This window comes from Grampus griseus, assembly GCF_964374135.1.
Source record: "Grampus griseus genome assembly, chromosome: 13".
NCBI classification, from domain to species: Eukaryota; Metazoa; Chordata; class Mammalia; order Artiodactyla; family Delphinidae; genus Grampus; species Grampus griseus.
Window position 1 is genome coordinate 842,138 of NC_139007.1, and position 21,297 is coordinate 863,434.

The 21,297-nt window shown below is 38.3% G+C and overlaps 1 protein-coding gene across 3 annotated transcripts in view; it reads left to right on the forward strand.

Annotated features, from left to right (window-relative positions):
- Positions 1-21,297, forward strand: part of PHF3 (PHD finger protein 3) — a 104,471-nt gene that overhangs the window by 68,734 nt on the left and 14,440 nt on the right. For all 3 annotated transcript variants that reach the window (XM_082668836.1, XM_082668837.1, XM_082668838.1), the window contains 4 exons: positions 2,119-2,302; positions 5,182-5,329; positions 5,412-5,568; positions 6,800-6,916. In XM_082668836.1, the coding sequence (XP_082524962.1) occupies positions 2,119-2,302; positions 5,182-5,329; positions 5,412-5,568; positions 6,800-6,916 (606 nt within the window). The remainder of the gene's footprint in view (positions 1-2,118; positions 2,303-5,181; positions 5,330-5,411; positions 5,569-6,799; positions 6,917-21,297) is intronic.

The window sequence follows — 21,297 nt, forward strand, 5'->3', positions numbered from 1 at the left end:
TTGGAACCCGTATCTCAAAATGTTTCTCTTAAAATGTGGCCTTTTAAAAAGTTGTCAGTTTTCCCTCATCTTACATTTTCAACTACCTTGTTAAAGTATTTTCTAAATAGAAATTTCAAGATATTAGTCGATTACAGGAGAAATGTACAAAGGACACAGCACTTTATCTGATTAAATTTTATTTTCATTGTCTACTTTTTTATTTCCTGTGATTTTTCTAATCATTGATTTGTTATTCTTGTAGGTAGTGCTAGGGAGGAAACACTGAAACAAATATATGTGGATGGTCAAGTGTAATATTCCAAAACACAACGAACATAAATTAGGAACCTTGGAAATATTTTAATTCGACCATTCAGATTGAAGAACATAAGCATGTTTTTTCTAAAGCCTTTTCCATTATTTACAAACTCAGTTCTTGGGACACTCCTTATGTGATAAATCTGGATTAAGTTCCAGTTTGCCAAATCCTTGTGCCATCCAACGTTTCCTGTCTGCCAAGACTTGCTGAGAATCAGATTATGTCCTTCTGATATTTACTATTACTTTTTCTGTTGATTTGATTAGCACCAAAGTAATTGATAATATAGAACTGAGAGCGCCATTGAAAACAGTTTATAGCAAGCCTTTGGAAAGGTTCTGTTAACTTCTGATCATCATTTCTTGAGTACAATTTCTTGGCCATTCAGAAATACAGCTCATTGTTTAGTCATTCAGTTGAGTTATCTCCATCTTGTCTAAAAAGACATTATAAAACATTAACATGGTGAATGTTTTGAGAAACCCCTCTATCCAGTCTCTGTATCAGAAAAGGAACCGAGGTTAGTCTGATACTGTAAATAAATACATGAGCCAAGTGATTACTGCTTTTCTTTTCTTTTCTTTTTGATACTGAACTGTTGAATCTTATTTGACTACTCTGATTTTAGTTGATGGAATCTGCTTTTTAAATATCACTTCTTATCCCTAGATTTTATGTTGAACCATTTATTGAGTTCCTATTGTGTGCCAAGCATGGTACCAGATTTGAGTATGTATGACTGATTGAAAAATGTTCCTGCTCTCAAGTAAGTCTAGTTGGAGAGGTAGAAAATAAACAAGTAAATTAAAAAATTATAGGATTCCCAGTCTAGAGAAAATCGATTTTTTGTATATACTCTATCTTCTTAAAAACTATGATTGTATTTCTATACACAAGTATTCTTCTCACTGGTATGATGTGATTTTTTGTTTTTATAAATTTATTTATTCTATTTATTTTTTGACTGAGTTGGGTCTTCGTTGCTGTGCACGGGCTTTTCTCTAGTTTGGGTGAGTGGGGGCTATTCTTCATTGCGGTGCATGAGCTTCTCATTGCGGTGGCTTCTCTTGTTGTGGGGCACAGGCTCTAGGCTCGTGGGCTTCAGTAGTTGTGGCGCACGGGCTTAGTTGCTCCGCGGCATGTGGGATCTTCCCAGACCAGAGCTCAAACCCGTGTCCCCTGCATATTGGCAGGCGGATTTTTAACCACTTCCCCACCAGTGAAGACTGGTATGATGTGATTAATTAACTCCCAAGGGTCTCACAATTCTGGTTTCATTTGTAGTTCTTTGTGGGTTATAATTAGGACAAAAATAGTAGATGTCCTGATGGTTTGTTCTACCTTATAGGAGTTAAAATTGCCAATAGGTACACTGAGAATTTGATACATTTATAGGTAAATGTGACTTCATTTGTTCTAGAAAGTAGTAAAAAATACAGATAATTGATTTCTCCACAATCCCCCCTTTTTTTCATATCTGCAGCCGACGAAGAGGACCCTTAATATCTTATACTTAATTTTCTTTCTAATGCCATTATTTCTCAGTGTTTTTTAGTTCCCCATTACAGACTGTTATGTGTTCTGCAGAAAATAGGTGCTTAACAAATGGATTTTGGATGAAACGGTGAAGGTCCTTTTTGCAGTTGAGTTTTATATATCTTCAAAAAACAGTTATTGGGCTGAAGAGTGGAATATGTTTGATATCTTAATAGCTTGTCATACTAATTTTTTCAATCCACATGCTCAGGAGGCTTGCTTTGTATTTAAAGATAGTTTAGTAGTTTTCATTCTAATTAATTAAATACTATTTTTCCTAGGAGTCTGGTGAAGGCAAAAACTCATCAGACTGTAGGGATAGTGAAATAAAAAAATGGCAGCTAGCTCCTCTTCGAAAGATGGGACAACCAGTTTTACCTCGGAGATCCTCAGAAGAAAAAAGTGAAAAAATAACAAAAGAGTCTACAGCTGTTACTTGCACAGGAGAAAAAGCTTCAAAACCAGGTAGTAAGAATAATAGAAATTACTATATACTAATGCATTTATATTTTATTTCATATACTTTCAGTTAGTATATTTAGGGAAATTTAAAAACTTTTACATTTTAAAGGCAAGAAAAACAGTTTAGGTGATTGACCCTACTTGAAATAAGAATTATTGGTCCAAATTCTGAGAAAGTACTAATGAACTTAGTAAGATAACGCCCCTGCCCTCATGGCACTTAAATACCAATGGGAAATGACAGATAACAGGTAGACAGATAAAATGGTGTGCTATTTTTAGAGAATTTAGGCACTATAAAGAAAAAGTTGAGTAATGGGATAGAGAGTCAAGGTCAAGGAGAGTGGGAGGGAGTTTGTTTCAGAGAGAGTGGAGGTGGTAATGTGCTGTGGGATCTAAAGGGATGCAGAGTTGTTTGGGAGGAAGGAATCCATAGAGGGCACAGCCAAGCTGAAGGCTTTGAGGTGGAGATAGCCTCTGCATTTGAGGAGCAAGAAAATCCCTGTGGAATGATTAGAATGTAATACATGAGGGATAGAATGGTGGTGGAAGGTGAGTTTAGACAAAACTATGTGGGAACTTTGAGGCCATGACAGGAGTTTACTTTTTTTTGTTCTCAATATAATGGGGAACCTTTAGAGGAATTTGTACAAGAGAGTGATGGCTCACTGTGGTTTTCTGTGGAGCCTGGACTGTAGGAGGATAGGAGAGAAGGAGAGTAGACTGGTTAGGAGTCTTTAGCCGTATCCTAGGAAAGAAAGAGTGGTAGCTTGGAACAGAGGTACAGTGAGGGAGGTGGTCAGATTCATATATATTTTATAGTAGACTTGGCAGAACTTGTTGTTGGATTAGGTGTAGGTAGGTGAAGGAAAGAAGAGTCTTCACCTAGAAGACTAGGTGATTAGTCTTCTTTCTAATCACCTAGGAGGTGATTAGATCAGTGTTGGTGCTGTTTGCAGAGATGAGAAAGAGATTGGGGAGGAAAATTGAAAAATATGTTATGGGTATTTTAACTTTGAGATGGGTATTAGAGATCCAAGTGGAGATATTTTGAGTAAATTTTTGGCAGATGAGTCTGGACTTCGGGCAGTGGTATATAAATTTGGGATCTGTCGGTGCATAGGTGTTATTTTAAATCAAGCACTTAGATATAAAGAGCTACAGAGAGAGTTTGATAATGAAGGGGCAGAAGCAGAGGCCTTGGGGTGCGTCAGCAATTAGAACTTGGGAGGAAGAGAGGATCCAGCAAAGGAGACTAGGAGATGGCCTTTGAGGTAAGAGAACTAAGAGACCATGGTGGCCTGGAAGTCAGGTGAAGTTCCAAGAAGGAGGTGATGATCAATTGTGTCAGATGCTGTCTAGACAGTCGTTTTGGTGGAGCAGTGGGGACAAAAGCCAGTTACAGTGGCGTGTGGAAGGATGGAGGGTGAGGAACTGGAGATAGTGATTATGAATAACTCTTGGAAGGAATTTTGCTGTTAAAGGGAACAGAAATGGTGTAGTGGCTAGAGGTGGATATGAGGTCAGGATTTCTCTTTAAAGAGATACTATAGCATGTTTGTAAGACTAATGGGAATGATCCAGTAGCGAGAGAATTTGATGATGTGGGCGACAGAGAGAGGCGATAGTTGAGGTTCAAAATCCATGAAGAGATCAGAGGGGAATAGGATTCTCCTGGAGTGGTTGGTCATAGGAAAGGATGGCTGATGCATTGTAACAGTGGGGAAAGCTGCATGTGGAAGGAGCGGGGACACATGAGGTATGTTAGTAGGTTTGGTGATGGGAAAATAGCTGACACTGCTTTGCTTCCTCAGTGAAATATGAAGTGAGAAAATCAAATGAGGTCCAAGTTGGAGGTATCATTGGTTTGAGAAGAAAGGAGAAAAAGCATAAAATACATTTTTGGAAAGTGGGAGAGCAAATTTACTCGGACAGTTTAATAGGATTAGGGTGGCAGATTGAGCTCTCTACTTGAGATTTGTGGTTGTAAATTTAAAGTGAGATCTGTCAGCACCAGTGCTTACTTTCTCCAGTTACCTTCAGCTGTTTGTTGGCTATGTGGGTGAAGGATGAAAGTTAGCTTTCACCAGGTTGTGGTTTTTGCCAATGCTGATGTTTAAAGGAGAGAGAATTAAGATGTTCAGGCTGCAACGGAATGGCAGGTGTTGGGCTACCTGGCCAAAGTTGGTTGTGTGGGAAAGTGAGGACATGAATGGTAAAAAAATGATCGATTTAAGAATTGTTGGAATGAGGAGTTTGTAGGACACTGAGATTCTGAAGATGTGCATAAATTAGTAATGATGGAATGAAAAATCATTGGAAAAGCTTAACATTCACATTAACACAATTGTTTTAAAACCAGAGGAGATTCATCAATTTTGTGGTATTAGTAAGGACATTACATTATCTGCACACCTAATAAGTTCAGATCAATTTTTCTAAATAATTTTTTACAGGTATATATATTTCATATATATATATGAAAAGTAGCTCTAAAAACCATCATCTAATATGGGAAAGGGGTATATACATTTTATAGCATTAGGGCCACTTTTTACTCACTTAATTTCTAATTAAAATTCATTTAGAACTTTTTTTTCTTATTGAGGTATAATTGACATATAACATTAGTTTCAGTTGTACAGTGTAATGATTTGATATATGTATATATTGCACAGTGACCCACTACAATAAGTGTAGTTATCATCTGTCATCATACATAGATTAGAATTTCAATGTCAGGAATATTTCAGTGTGAAATATGGAGTCTGATCTTATGATTTTAAAATAGTGATTTTTAATCAGTCCACTTACATTGTGCATTAAAAAGGAAAGTATCTTTTTAAAAGCAATTTAGTGAGTTTTGATATTTATTAAATTAGGTGCTCATGAGAAGCAAGAGACAAAGAAGAAGAAAACCGAAAAGGGCCCCCCTGGTGCACATCCTCCGGCGGCTCTTGCCTCCAAGCCTTCCACAGACCAGATCCGACAGAGCGTCCGGCATTCTCTCAAAGATATTCTTATGAAAAGGTAACACGCGTTGCTATTGTAGAAGATTGAATAATATACGCTTCATGTATTTGGAAAATAATTGAATTATTCTAATTTTAAGACTTACAGACTCAAATTTGAAGGTACCAGAGGAAAAGGCAGCAAAAGTTGCCACAAAAATTGAAAAAGAGCTTTTCTCTTTTTTTCGGGACACAGATGCTAAATATAAGAACAAATATAGAAGTTTGATGTTCAATCTGAAAGATCCTAAAAACAATGTAAGTATGTTTTGTTCATGTCTGGATCTTTATGCTTCCAACTTTCCTAATACATAGAGATTTATGATTTTCATACAATAGATCTATAATTTATTTCTTGAAGTGAGACCTAGTCTTTTGCTACTGAACTGAGTTATGAATTCTGAACAGTGGTGACTAGTGTTATGCAATGTCTGTTAAAATATAAAATACTAAATCTATCTTAACCCGATTGATGTGAATTTTCTTTCCTTTATGTCCCTTGTTTAATCCAGTTTATTAAAAAATTCATTCATATGTATTCTTCAAAAACACTGTTAAACCAAAATTTGTAACACTATGTATTTAATACTTCTGATGTAAATTTGAAAATAGAGTTACACTGCTTAAGAAAATAATTTACATTTTGATAAAAAAGAAAGCTGTTTTAAAATATTGTTATTAATTTAAATATGACTAGTTCTAAGAATCTTAGCAGTGGAGTAAACTTTAATTGAATCCTTAATCTTTTCCTGGGACTTAGAGGAAATCTGAAAGCTGTGGGTGTAGATGCAAACTCCTTACACATTTGTTTAAGTTTTACAACGTTTTCACACGAGTGATTATCAGTTTGTCCGTTTGTGTAATGGTATTTGCCGTAGTGTGTGATATGAGGTATTTTCTTGAAGTATGCTAACAGCTACATAAGAAAAATCTACATTGTACGATCTGCCATCATGGTGCAGGGGATCAGATACTTTTTGAATTATGTAATCTGAAAGCTTTTCTTCAAGTAAATATTTACTTCCTTCAGGTTTTTTCTTAACAGTTGGTTCTTAGCTCTGGAGTCCCCTGTAAGCCTGTTAGGATTTAAACATATGAAATCTTAAAAATATGAAAGACATCACATTCAGTAAAGTTCTTTTATGCAGTATCTTTCATATAGTCATGGGTTGGCTATTGTGACGGTGTCTGTCCCTGGGAAGACTTAATACAACTTTGCAAAGATGTTGTAATGACTTCACCATACATGCTTCTCCATCGTGTCTTGGCTTTTATACAAAATGTGTATTTAGCTACCTTAGATGGTAAGTTTCTAGAACACAAGGCTGTCATTTATTCTCTTTGCAGGAGGTAATATGTGAATCATTAAACATTTGTAAATTAGGTTTCAAAATTTCATCTTCATTTATTACAAGTTTCTATACAGCAGCTCCTCGTTCTTTTAAAAATGTTTTTCTCTCCTTTCCTTCCCATTTTTAAATACCTCCAGATATTATTTAAGAAAGTGCTAAAAGGAGAAGTAACCCCTGATCACCTTATAAGAATGAGTCCAGAAGAACTAGCTTCTAAAGAGTTAGCTGCTTGGAGACGAAGAGAAAATAGACATGTAAGATTATCTGTAAATATGTGTTTGTCTCTATCAAAATATCTACAAATATGTGTTTGTCTATATCAAAACATATTTTTTAGCCATAGAGAAAAACGCTATACACAGATGTAGTAATTCACCTCAGAGTGCACAGCAACAGACTTTTTGTTCTGTGTTTTTTTGTTACTGAGCCTCCATTAGCCTATTCTTAAATTTTTTGTTGTTGATTTTTCCTGATCTCTTCTGCTTTTTTCTCATTTCCTCCAGTTATCAACTTACATAATTACCTTATATTTTGTAAATCAGAAGGATGGGAAAATAAGTGTATCTTTTCTTACATTTGCACGTTTCAAAAGCATAGTTTGAAGGTTTTATGAATATTGGTAATTTGTGGAGCCAGGTTAAGTCAGAATGAAAATTTTATAAGTTTATAGTCCTTTAATATTCATTTTCAAATGCCAAAAGATTTCAAGAACACGGGTTTTTTTCGTTAACAATTTATTGATAAAATGTGACCCTGAAGTATCACGTATGAATGTTTATATACACAGAAATACCTTGTGTATAGTTAAGTAGTGCTGTCCCAGACCTCACTGATGTGTTATATAACGTATGTAGTACGCACACTGTATTGCATTTTTTTTAACATCTTTATTGGAGTATAATTGCTTTACAATGGTGTGTTAGTTTCTGCTGTATAACAAAGTGAATCAGCTATACATACACATATGTCCCCACATGTCCTCCCTCTTGCGTCTCCCTCCCACCCTCCCTATCCCACCCATCTAGGTGGTCACAGAGCACCGAGCGATCTCCTTGTGTGATGTGGCTGCTTCCCACTAGCTATCTGTTTTACATTTGCTAGTGTATATATGTCCGTGACACTCTCTCACTTCGTCCCAGCTTCCCCTTCCCCTTCCCTGTGTCCTCAAGTCCATTCTCTACATCTGCATTCCATTCCTGTCGTGCCCCTAGGTTCTTCAGAACCATTCTTTTTTTTTTTTAGATTCCATATATATGTGTTAGCGTATGGTATTTATGTTTTTCTCTTTCTGACTTACTTCACTCTGTATGACAGACTCTAGGTCCATCCACCTCACTACAAATAACTCTATTTCATTTCTTTTATTGGCTGAGTAATATTTCATTGTATATATGTGCCACATCTTCTTTATCCATTCATCTGTCTTTGGACACTTAGGTTGCTTCCATGTTCTGGCTATTGTAAATAGAGCTGCAGTGAACATTGTGGTATGTTACTCTTTTTAAATTACGGTTTTCTCAGGGTATATGCCCAGTAGTGGTCGTATGGTATTTCTATTTTTAGTTTTTTAAGGAACCTCCATACTGTTCTCCATAGTGGCTGTATCAATTTACATTCCCACCAGGAGTGCAAGAGGGTTCCCTTTTCCCCATACCCTCTCCAGCATTTATCATTTGTAGATTTTTTGATGATGGCCATTCTGACAGCTGTGGAGTGATACCTCATTGTAGTTTTGATTTGCATTTCTCTAATGATTAGTGATGTTGAGCATTCTTTCATGTGCTTGTTGGCAATCTGTATATCTTCTATGGAGAAATGTCAGTTTAGGTCTTTGGTCCATTTTTGGATTGGGTTGTTTGTTTTTTTGATATTGACCTACATGAGCTGTTTGTATATTTTGGAGATTAATTCTTTGTCAGTTGCTTCGTTTGTAAATATTTTCTCCCATTATGAGGGTTGTCTTTGCATCTTGTTTATGGTTTCCTTTGCTGTGCAAAAGCTTTATGTTTCATTACATCCCATTTGTTTATTTTTGTTTTTATTTCCATTTCTCTAGGAGGTGGGTCACAAAGGATTTTGCTGTGATGTATGTCAGAGTGTTCTGCCTGTTTTCCTCTAAGAGTTTGATAGTTTCTGGCCTTACATTTAGGTCTTTAATCCATTTTGAGTTTATTTTTGTGTACGGTGTTAGGAAGTGTTCTAATTTTACTCTTTAACATATAGCTGTCTGGTTTTCCCAGCACCACTTATTGAAGAGGCTGTCTTTTCTCTGTTGTATATTCTTGCCTCCTTTATCAAAGATAAGGTGACCATATGTGCGTGGGTTTATCTCTGGGCTTTCTATACTGTTCCATTGATCTATATTTCTGTTTTAGTGCCAGTACCATTTTGTCTTGATTACTTCGTAGTATAGTCTGAAGTCAGGGAGCCTGATTCCTCCAGCTCGATTTTCCTTTTTCAAGATTGCTTTGGCTATTCGGGGTCTTTTGTGTTTCCATACAAATTGTGAAATTTTTGTTTTTAGTTCTGTGAAAAATGCCATTGGTAGTTTGATAGGGATTGCATTGAAACTGTAGATTGTTTTGGTAGTATAGTCATTTTCACAGTGTTGATTCTTCCAATCCAAGAATATGGTATATCTCTCCATCTGTTTGTATCATCTTTAATTTCTTTCATCAGTGTCTTATAGTTTTCTGCATACAGGTCTTTTGTCTCCTTAGGGTGGTTTGTTCCTAGGTATTATTCCTTTTGTTGCAGTGGTACATGGGAGTGTTTTCTTAATTTCTCTTTCAGATTTTTCATCATTAGTGTACAGGAATGCAAGAGATTTCTGTGCATTAATTTTGTATCCTGCTACTTTACCAGATTCATTGATTGGCTCTCGTAGTTTTCTGGTAGCATCTTTGGGATTGTCTATGTATAGTATCATGCCATCTGCAAACAGTGACAGTTTTACATCTTCTTTTCCATTTGGATTCCTTTTATTTCTTTTGCTTCTCTGATTGGTGTGGCTAAAACTTCCAAAACCATGTTGACTGATAGTGGTGAGAGTGGGCAACCTTGTCTTGTTCCTGATCTTAGTGGAAATGGTTTCAGTTTTTCACCATTGAGGACGATGTTGGCTGTGGGTTAGTCATATATGGCCCTTATTACATAGAGGTAAGTTCCCTCTATGCCTGCTTTCTAGAGAGTTTTAATCATAAGTGGGTGTTGAATTTTGTCAAAAGCTTTCTCTGCATCTATTGAGATGATCATATGGTTTTTCTTCAGTTTGTCAATATGGTGTATCACATTGATTGATTTGCATATATTGAAGAATCTTTGCATTCCTGTGATAAAACCCATTTGATCATGGTGTCTGATCTTTTTCATGTGCTGCTGGATTCTGTTAGCTAGTATTTTGTTGAGGACTTTTGCATCTATGTTCATCAGTGATATTGGTCTGTAGGTTTCTTTTTTTGTCACATCTTTGTCTGGTTTTGGTATCAGGGTGATGGTGGCCTCATAGAATTAGTTTGGGAGTGTTCCTTCCTCTGCTGTATTTTGGAAGAGTTTGAGAGGGATAGGTGATAGCTCTTGTGTAAATGTTTGATGGAATTTGCCTGTGAATCCATCTGGTCCTGGGCCTTTGTTGGAAGATATTTAATCACAGTTTCAATTTCAGTGCTTGTGATTGGTCTGGTTCTGTTTTCTATTTCTTCCTGGTTCAGTCTTGGACGGTTGTGCTTTTCTAAGAATTGGTCCATTTCTTACAGGGTATCCATTTTATTGGTATATAGTTGCTTGTAGTAATCTCTCATGATCCTTTGTATTTTTGCTGTGTCAGTTGTTACTTCTCCTTTTTCATTTCTAATTCTGTTGATGTGAGTCTTCTCCGTTTTTTTCTTGATGAGTCTGGCTAGTGGTTTATCAGTTTTGTTTATCTTCTCAAAGAACCAGCTTTTAGTTTTATTGATCTTTGCCATTGTTTCCTTCATTTCTTGTTCATTTATATCTGATCTGATTATGATTTCTTTCCTTCTAACTTTGGGGTTTTTTTCATCGTATTTCTCTGATTGCTTTAGGTGTAAGGTTAGGTTGTTTATTTGAGTTGTTTCTTGTTTCTTGAGGTAGGACTGTATTGCTATAAACTTCCCTCTTAGAACTGCTTTTGCTGCATCCCGTAGGTTTTGGGTCATCGTGTTTTCATTTTCATTTGTTTCTAGGTATTTTTTGATTTCCTCTGAGTTCTTAAGTGATCTCTTGGTTATTAAGTAGGGTATTGTTTAGCCTCCATGTGTTTGTATTTTTCACAGATTTTTTTCCTGTAATTGATATCTAGTCACATAGTGTTGTGGTCGAATGGATACCTGATACGGTTTCAATTTTCTTAAATTTACCAATGCTTGATTTGTGACCCAAGATATGATCTATCCTGGAGAATGTTCCATGATCACTTGAGAAGAAAGTGTATTCTGTTGTTTTTGGATGGAGTGTCCTATAAATATCAATTAAGTCCATCTTGTTTAATGTATTATTTAAAGCTTGTGTTTCCTTTTTTTATTTTCATTTTGGATGATCTGTCCATTGATGAAAGTGGGGTGTTAAAGTCCCCTACTATGATTGTGTTACTGTCAGTTTCCCATTTTATTGTTGTTAGCATTTGCCTTATGTATTGAGGTGTTCCTATGTTGGGTGCATAAATATGGACAATTGTTATATCTTCTTGGATTGATCACTTGATTATTATGTAGTGTCCTTCTTTGTCTCTTGTAATAGTCTTTATTTTAAGGTTTATTTTGTCTGATATGAGAATTGCTACTGCAGCTTTCTTTTGATTTCCATTTGCATGGAATACTATTTTCCATGACCTCACTTTCAGTCTGAATGTGCCTGTGGGTCTGAAGTGGGTCTCTTGTAGACAGTATATATACAGGTCTCATTTTTGTATCCATTCAGGCAGTGTATGTCTTTTAGTTGGAGTATTTAATCCATTTACATTTAAGGTAGTTATTGATATGTGTGTTCCTATTAACCATTTTTTAAATAGTTTTGGGTTTGTTATTGTAGGTGTTTTCCTTCTCTTGTGTTTTCTGCCTAGAGAAGTTCCTTTAGCATTTATTATAAAGCTGGTTTGGTGGTGCTGAATTCTCTTAGCTTTTGCTTGTCTGTAAAGGTTTTAATTTCTCCATTGAATCTGAATGAGATCCTTGCTGGGTAGAGTAATCTTTGGTTGTGGGTTTTTCTCTTTCATCACTTTAAATATGTCCTGACTTTCTCTTCTGGTTTTCAGAGTTTCTGCTGAAAAATCACCTGTTAACCTTATGTGGATTCTCCTGTATGTTATTTGTTGCTTTTCCCTTGCTCCTCTTAATATTTTTTCCTTATATTTAATTTTTGATAGTTTGATTAATATGTGTCTTGGCGTGTTTCTCCTTGGATTTATCCTGTATGGGACTCTCTGCACTTTCTGATCTTGATTATTTTCTTTCCCATATTAGGGAAGTTTTCAACTGTAATCTGTTCAGGTATTTTCTTGGTCCCTGTTTTTTTTCTCTTCTTCTGGAACCTCTGTAAGTTGAATGTTTGTGCGTTTAATGTTGTCCCAGAGGTCTCAGAGTGTCCTCAATTCTTTCCATTCTTTTTTCTTTATTCTGCTCTGTAGTTGTTATTTACACTATTTTATCTTTCAGGTCACTTATCTGTTCTTCTGCCTCAGTTATTCTGCTATTGATTCCTTCTAGAGGATTTTTTATTTCATTTATTGTGGTGTTCATCATTGTTTGTTTACTCTTTAGTTCTTCTAGATCCTTGTTAAACGTTTCTTGTATTTTCTCCATCCTATTTCCAAGATTTTGGATCATCTTTACTATCATTATTCTGAATTCTTTTTCAGGTAGACTGCCTATTTCCTCTTCATGTGTTAGGTCTGGTGGGTTTTTATCTTGCTCCTTCATCTGTTGTGTGTTTCTCTGTCTTCTCATTTTGCTTAGCTTACTGTGTTTGGAGTATCCTTTTTGCGGACTGCAGGTTCGTAGCTCCCGTTGTTTTTGGTGTCTGTCCCCAGTGGTTAAGGTTGGTTCTGTGGCTTGTGTAGGCTTCCTGGTGGAGGGTATCAGTGTGTATGTTCTGGTGGGTGGGGCTGGACCTTGTCTTTCTCGTGGACCGGACTGCGTCTGGTGGTGTGTTTGGGGTGTCTGTGAACTTCATATGACTTTAGGCAGCCTCTCTGCTAATGGGTGGGGTTTTCTTCCTGTCTTGCTAGTTGTTTGGCGTAGGGTGTCCAGCACTGTAGCTTGCTGGTCATTGAGTGCAGCTGGGTCTTAGCGTTGATTTGGAGATCTCTAGGAGACCTTTCACTGTTCGATATTACCTGGGGCTGGGAGGTCTGTGGTGGACCAGTGTCCTGAACTCAGCTCTCCCACCTCCGAGGCACAAGCCTGACACCCAGCTGGAGCACCAAGAACCTGTCAGCCACACGGCTCAGTAGAAAAGGGAGAAAAAGAAAGAAACAAAGAAAAATAAAGTAATTAAAGTAAAAAATATATTATTAAAGATAAAAAAATAATAAAGTAAAAAACGAAAGAGAGAGCAACCATATGTTAAAACAAATCCATCAATGATAACAAGCATTAAGAACTTTATTAAAAAAAAAAGACAGACAGAACCCTAGGACAAATGGTAAAAGCGAAGGTATATAGACAAAATCACACAAAGAAGCATACACATAGACCCTCACAAAGGAGAAAAGGGAAAAATATATATATATAAAAAAAGAAAGGAAGAGAGCAACCAAATCAGTAACTCTACCAATGATAATAAGCTCTAAATAGTAAACTAAGGTAAACATAAAAGCAGTAACACATTAGATGCAGAAAGCCAACCCCAAGTCTACAGTTGCTCCCAAAGTCCACCGCCTCAATTTTGGGGTGATTCGTTGTCTAATCAGGTATTCCACGGATGCAGGGTACATCAAGTTGATTGTGGGGATTTAATCTGCTGCTCCTGAGGCTGCTGGGAGAGATTTCCCTTTCTCTTCTTTGTTCGCACAGCTCCCGGGGCTCAGCTTTGTATCTGGCCCCTCCTCTGTGTGTAGGTCACCTGAGGGCATCTGTTCTTCACTCAGACAGGAGGGGGTTAAATTAACAGCTGATTAGGGGGCTCTGGCTCACTCAGGACGCGGGGAGGGAGGGGTACGGATGTGGGGCGAGCCTGCGGCGGCAGCGGCCAGCATGACGTTGCACCAGCCTGAGGTGCACCGTGCGTTCTCCCGGGGTAGTTGTCCCTGGATCATAGGACCCTGGCAGTGGCGGGCTGCACAGGCTCCCGGAAGGGGGGTGTGGATAGTGACCTGTGCTCGCACACAGGCTTCTTGTGGCGGCGGCAGCAGCCTTAGCGTCTCATGCCCGTTTCTGGTCTCTGCACTGATAGCTGCGGCCTGCGCCCGTCTGTGAAGCTTGTTTAGGTGGTGCTCTGTATCCCCTCTCGTGCACCCCAAAATAATGTTCTCTGGCCTCTTAGGCAGGACCATACCTTTTCCCGAAGCCGGAGCCTCAGCTCCCAGTCCTGCCAACCCCGGCGGGTGAGCACACAAGCCTCACGGGCTAGTGAGCGCCAGTCAGCACTGATCCTCTGTGTGGGAATCTCTCCGCTTTTCCCTCTGCATCCCTGTTGCTGTGCTCTCCTCCGCGGCTCCGAAGCTTCCCCCTCTGCCACCCGCAGTCTCCGCCCATGAAGGAGCTTCCTAGTGTGTGGAAACTTTCCTGCTTCACAGCTCCCTCCGACTGGTGCAGGTCCTGTCCCTATTCTTTTGTCTCTGATTTTTCTTTTTTCTTTTGTGCTCCCCAGGTACGTGGGGAGTTTCTTGCCTTTTGGGAGGTCTGAGGTCTTCTGCTAGCGTTCAGTAGGTGTTCTGTAGGGTTTTATCCACGTTTAGATGTATTTCTGATGTATTTGTGAGGAGGAAGGTGATCTCCCCTTCTTATTCCTGCACCATCTTGAAGCTGTCTCCTCTATTTCTTTTTTTTTTTTTCCCCTGAGAGGTGATCTTCCCCTTTGTAATTAGTGTGAGTATCAACACTTGCCTTTTTTTTTTTACATCTTATTTGGAGTATAATTTCTTTACAATGGTGTGTTAGTTCTTTACAATGGTGTGTTAGTATAATTTCTTTACAATGGTGTGCTTTATAACAAAGTGAATCAGTTATACATATACATTTGTTCCCATATCTCCTCCCTCTTGCTTCTCCCTCCCTCCCACCCTCCCTATCCCACCCATCCAGGTGGTCACAAAGCACCCAGTTGATCTCCCTCTGCTATGTGGCTGCTTCCCACTAGCTATCTATTTTACGTTTAGTCGTGTATATATGTCCATGCCACTCTCGCTTTGTCACAGCTTACCCTTTCCCCTACCCATATCCTTAAGTCTATTCTCCAGTAGGTCTCTGTCTTTATTCCCGTCTTACCCCTAGTTTCTTCATATTTTTTTTTCTTAGATTCCATATAGATGTGTTAGCATATGGTATTTGTCTTTCTCTTTCTGACTTACTTCGCTCTGTATGACAGACTATGGGTCCAACCACCTCACTACAAATAACTTGATTTCGTTTCTTTTTACGGCTGAGTAATATTCCATTGTATATATGTGCCACATCTTCTTTATACATTCATCCGATGATGGACACTTAGGTTGTTTCCATCTCTGGGCTATTGTAAATAGAGCTGCAATGAACATTTTGGAACATGACGCTTTTTGAATTATGGTTTTCTCAGGGCATATGCCCAGTAGTGGGATTGCTGGGTCATATGGTAGTTCTATTTTTAGTTTTTTCAGGAACCTCCATACTGTTCTGCATAGTGGCTGTACCAATTCATATTCCCAGCAGCAGTGCAAGAGTGTTCCCTTTTCTCCACACCCTCTCCAGCATTTATTGTTTCTAGATTTTTTTTTTTTGCGGTACACGGGCCTCTCACTGCTGCGGCCTCTCCTGTTGCAGAGCACAGGCTCCAGACGCGCAGGCTCAGTGGCCATGGCTCACAGGCCCAGCCGCTCCGCAGCATGTGGGATCCTCCCAGACCGGGGCACGAACCTGTGTCCCCTGCATCAGCAGGCAGACTCTCAACCACTGTGCCACCAGGGAAGCCCTGTTGCTAGATTTTTTGATGATGGCCATTCTGACTGGTGTGAGATGATATCTCATTGTAGTTTTGATTTGCATTTCTCTAATGATTAATGATGTTGAGCATTCTTTCATGTGTTTGTTGGCAATCTGTATATCTTTTTTGGAGAAATGTCTATTTAGGTCTTTGGCCCATTTTTGGATTGGGTTGTTTGTTTTTTTGTTATTGAGCTTCATGACCTGCTTATAAATTTTGGAGATTAATCCTTTGTCAGTTGCTTCATTTGCAAATTTTTTTTCCATTCTGAGCATTGTCTTTTGGTCTTGTTTATGGTTTCCTTTGCTCTGCAAAAGCTTTTAAGTTTCATTAGGTCCCACTTGTTTATTTTTATTTCCATTTCTCTAGGAGGTGGGTCAAAAAGGACCTTGCTGTGGTTTATGTCATAGAGTGTTCTGCCTTTGTTTACCTCTAAGAGAGTTTGATAGTTTCTGGCCTTACATTTAGGTATTTAATCCATTTTGAGCTTATTTTTGTGTATGGTGTTAGGGAGTGATCTAATCTCATACTTTTACATGTACCTGTCCACTTTTCCCAGCACCACTTATTGAAGAGGCTGTCCTTCCTCCACTGTACATTCCTGCCTCCTTTATCAAAGATAAGGTGATGCTATGTGCGTGGGTTTATCTCTGGGCTTTCTATCCTGTTCCATTGGTCTATATTTCTGTTTTTGTGCCAGTACCATACTGTCTTGATTACTGTAGCTTTGTAGTATAGTCTGAAGTCAGGGAGCCTGATTCCTCCAGCTCCGTTTTTCGTTCTCAAGATTGCTTTGGCTATTTGGAGTCTTTTGTGTTTCCATACATATTGTGAAATTTTTTTTCTAGTTCTGTGGAAAATGCCAGTGGTAGTTTGATAGGGATTGCATTGAATGTGTAGATTGCTTTGGGTAGTAGAGTCATTTTCACAATGTTGATTCTTCCAATCCAAGAACATGGTATATCTCTCCATCTATTTGTATCATCTTTAATTTCCTTCATCACTGTCTTAATTTTCTGCATACACGTCTTTTGTCTCCTTAGGTTGGTTTATTTCTAGATATTTTATTCTTTTTGTTGCAATGGTAAATGGGAGTGTTTTCTTGATTACACTTTCAGATTTTTCATCATTAGTGTATAGGAATGCCAGAGATTTCTGTGCATTAATTGTGTATCCTGCAACTTTACCAAATTCATTGATTAGCTCTAGTAGTTTTCTGGTAGCATCTTTAGGATTCTCTATGTATAGTATCATGTCATCTGCAAACAGTGATAGCTTTGCTCCTTCTTTTCCGACTTGTATTCCTTTTATTTCCTTTTCTTCTCTGATTGCTGTGGCTAAAAATTCCAAAACTATGTTGAGTAAGAGTGGTGAGAGTGGGCAACCTTGTCTTGTTCCTGATCTTAGTGGAAATGCTTTCTTTCAGTTTTTCACCATTGAGGACGATGTTGGCTGTGGGTTAGTCATATATGGCCTTTATTATGTTGAGGAAAGTTCCCTCTATGCCTACTTTCTAGAGGGTTTTTATCATAAATGGGTGTTGAATTTTGTCAAAAGCTTTCTCTGCATCTATTGAGATGATCATATGGTTTTTCTCCTTCAGTTTGTTAATATGGTGTATCACATTGATTGATTTGCGTATATTGAAGATTCCTTGCATTCCTGGAGTAAACCCCACTTGATCATGGTGTATGATCCTTTTAATGTGCTGTTGGATTATGTTTGCTAGTATTTTGCTGAGGATTTTTGCATCTATGTTCGTCAGTGATAGTGGCCTGTAGTTTTCTTTCTTTGTGACATCCTTTTCTGGTTTTGGTATCAGGGTGATGGTGGCCTCCTAGAATGAGTTTGGGAGTGTTTCTCCCTCTGCTATATTTTGGAAGATTTTGAGAAGGATAGGTGTTAGCTCCTTTCTAAGTGTTTGATAAAATTCGCCTGTGAAGCCATCTGGTCCTGGGCTTTTGTTTGTTGGAAGATTTTTAATCACAGTTTCAATTTCAGTGCTTGTGATTGGTCTGTTCGTATTTTCTATTTCTTCCTGATTCAGTCTTGGCAGGTTGTGCATTTCTAAGAATTTGTCCATTTCTTCCAGTTTGTCCATTTTATTGGCATAGAGTTGCTTGTAGTAATCTCTCATCCTCTCTTCCATTCTGCAGTGTCAGCTGTTACTTCTCCTGTTTCATTTCTAATTCTGTTGATTTGAGTCTTCTCCCTTTTTTTTTGATGAGTCTGGCTAATAGTTTATCAATTTTCTTTATCTTCTCAAAGAACCAGCTTGTAGTTTTATTTATCTTTCCTATCGTTTCCTTCATTTCTTTTTCATTTATTTCTGATCTGATCTTTATGATTTATTTCCTTCTGCTAACTTTGGGGTTTTGTTGTTCTTCTTTCTCTAATTGCTTTAGGTGCAAGGTTAGGTTGTTTATTCGAGAGGTTTCCTGTTTCTTAAGGTAGGATTGTATTGCTATAAACTTCCTCATAGAACTGCTTTTGCTGCATCCCATAGGTTTTGGGTCATCAGGTCCCCATTGTCATTTGTTTCTAGGTATTTTTTGATTTCCTCTTTGATTTCTTCAGTGATCACTTCGTTATTAAGTCGTGTATTGTTTAGCCTCCATGTATCTGTTTTTTTTACAGATCTCTTCCTGTAATTGATATCTAGTATCATAGCGTTGTGGTCGGAAAAGATACTTGATACAATTTCAATTTTCTTAAATTTACCGATGCTTGACTTGTGACCCAAGATATGATCTATCCTGGAGAGTGTTCCATGAGCACTTGAGAAAAATGTGTATTCTGTTGTTTTCGGGTGGAATGTATTCTAAATATCAATTAAGTCCATCTTGTTTAATGTATCATTTAAAGCTTGTGTTTCCTTATTTAATTTCATTTTGGATATCAGTCCATTGGTGAAAGTGGGGTGTTAAGGTCCCCTACTATGAATGTGTTACTGTCGATTTCCCCTTTTATTGCTGTTAGTATTTGCCTTATGTATTGAGGTGCTCCTATGCTGCGTGCATAAATATTTACAATTGTTATATCTTTTTCTTGGATCGATCCCTTGATCGTTATGTAGTGTCCTTCTTTGTCTCTTCTAATAGTCTTTATTTTAAAGTCTGTTTTTTCTGATATGAGAATTGCTACTCCAGCTTTCTTTTGGTTTCCATTTGCATGGAATACCTTTTTCCATCCCCTTACTTTCAGTCTGTGTGTTCTCTAGGTCTGAAGTGGGTCTCTTATAGACAGCATATATATGGGTCTTGTTTTTGTATCCATTCAGCCAGTCTGTGTCTTTTGGTGGGAGCATTTAATCCATTTACATTTACGGTAATTATCGATATGTATGTTCCTATTACCATTTTCTTAATTGTTTTGGGTTTTTTATTGTGGGTCTTTTCCTTCTCTTGTGTTTCTTGCCTAGATGAGTTCCTTTAGTATTTGTTGTAAAGCTGGTTTGGTGGTGCTGAACTCTCTCAGCTTTTGCTTGTCTGTAAACATTTTAATTTCTCCATCAAATCTGAATGAGATCCTTGCTGGGTAGAGTAATCTTGGTTGTAGGTTTTTCCTCTTCATCACTTTAAATATGTCCTGCCAGTCCCTTCTGGCTTGCAGAGTTTCTGCTGAAAGATCAGCTGTTAACCTTATGGGGATTCCCTTGTGTGTTATTTGTTGTTTTTCCCTTGCTGCTTTTAATATGTTTTCTTTGTATTTAATTTTTGATAGTTTGATTAATATGTGTCTTGGCGTGTTTCTCCTTGGATTTATCCTGTATGGGACTCTCTGTGCTTCCTGGACTTGATTAACTATTTCCTTTCTCTTATTAGGGAAGTCAACTATAATCTCTTCAAATATGTTCTCAGTCCCTTTCTTTTTCTCTTCTTCTTCTGGAACCCCTATAATTCGAACGTTGGTGCGTTTAATGTTGTCCCAGAGGTCTCTGAGACTGTCCTCAGTTCTTTTCATTCTTTTTTCTTTTTTCTGCTCTGCAGTAGTTATTTCTACTATTTTATCTTCCAGGTCACTTATCCGTTCTTCTGCCTCAGTTATTCTGCTATTGATCCCATCTAGATTATTTTTAATTTTATTTATTGTGTTGTTCACTGTTGCTTGTTTCATCTTTAGTTCTTCTAGGTCCTTGTTAAATGTTTCTTGCATTTTCTCTATTCCATTTCCAAGATTTTGGGTCATCTTTACTATCATTATTCTGAATTATTTTTCAGGTAGACTGCCTATTTCCTCTTCATTTGTTACATCTGGTGGGTTTTTATCTTGCTCCTTCATCTGCGGTATGTTTTTCTGTCTTCTCATTTTGCTTATCTTACTGTGTTTGGGGTCTCCTTTTTGCAGGCTGCAGGTTCATAGTTCCCTTTTTTTTTGGTGTCTGTCCCCAGTGGCTAAGCTTGGTTCAGTGGGTTGTGTGGGCTTCCTGGTGTAGGGGACTAGTGCCTGTGTTCTGGTGGATGAGGCTGGATCGTGTCTTTCTGGTGGGCAGGTCCACATCTGGTGGTGTGTTTTGGGGTGTCTGTGGACTTATTATGATTTTAGGCAGCCTCTCTGCTAATGGGTGGGGTTGTGTTCCTGTCTTGCTAGTTGTTTGGCATACGGTGTCCAGCACTGTAGCTTGCTGGTCGTTGAGTGAACCTGGGTGCTGGTGTTGAGATGGAGATCTCTGGGAGATTTTCGCCATTTTATATTATGTGTAGCTGGGAGGTCTCTTGTGGACCAGTGTCCTGAAGTTGGCTCTCCCACCTCAGAGGCACAGCACTGACTCCTGGCTGCAGCACCAAGAGCCTTTCATCCACACAGCTCAGAATTGAAAGGGAGAAAAGGTAAAAATAAAGGAAGAAAGAAAAGAAGAGGATAAAATAAAATAAAATGAAGTAAGGTAAAATAAAATAAGGTTATTAAAATAAAAAATAATTATTAAGAAAAAAAAAATTTTTTAAGAAAAAAAGAAACGGATGGATAGAACCCTAGGACAAATGGTGAAAGCAAAGCTATACAGACAAAAATCTCACACAGAAGCATACACATACACACTCACAAAAAGGAAAAGGGGAAAAAATAATAAATCTTGCTCTCAAAGTCCACCTCCTCAATTTGGGATGATGCGTTGTCTATTCAGGTATTGCACAGATGCAGGGTACAACAAGTTGATTGTGGAGCTTTAATCCGCTGCTTCTGAGGCTGCTGGGAGAGATTTCCCTTCTCTTCTTTGTTGGCACAGCTCCCGTGTTCAGCTTCGGATCTGGCCCCGCCTCTGCGTGTAGGTCGCTGGAGGGCGTCTGTTTTTTGCTCAGACAGGGCAGGGTTAAAGGAGCCGCTGATTCGGGGACTCTGGCTCACTCAGGCTGTGGGGAGGGAGGGGCACGGAGTGCGGGGTGAGCTTGATGCGGCAGAGGTGGGCGTGACTTTGCACCATCCTGAGGCATGCCATGTGTTCTTCCGGGGAAGTTGTCCCTGGATCCCAGGACCCTGGCAGTGGCGGGCTGCACAGGCT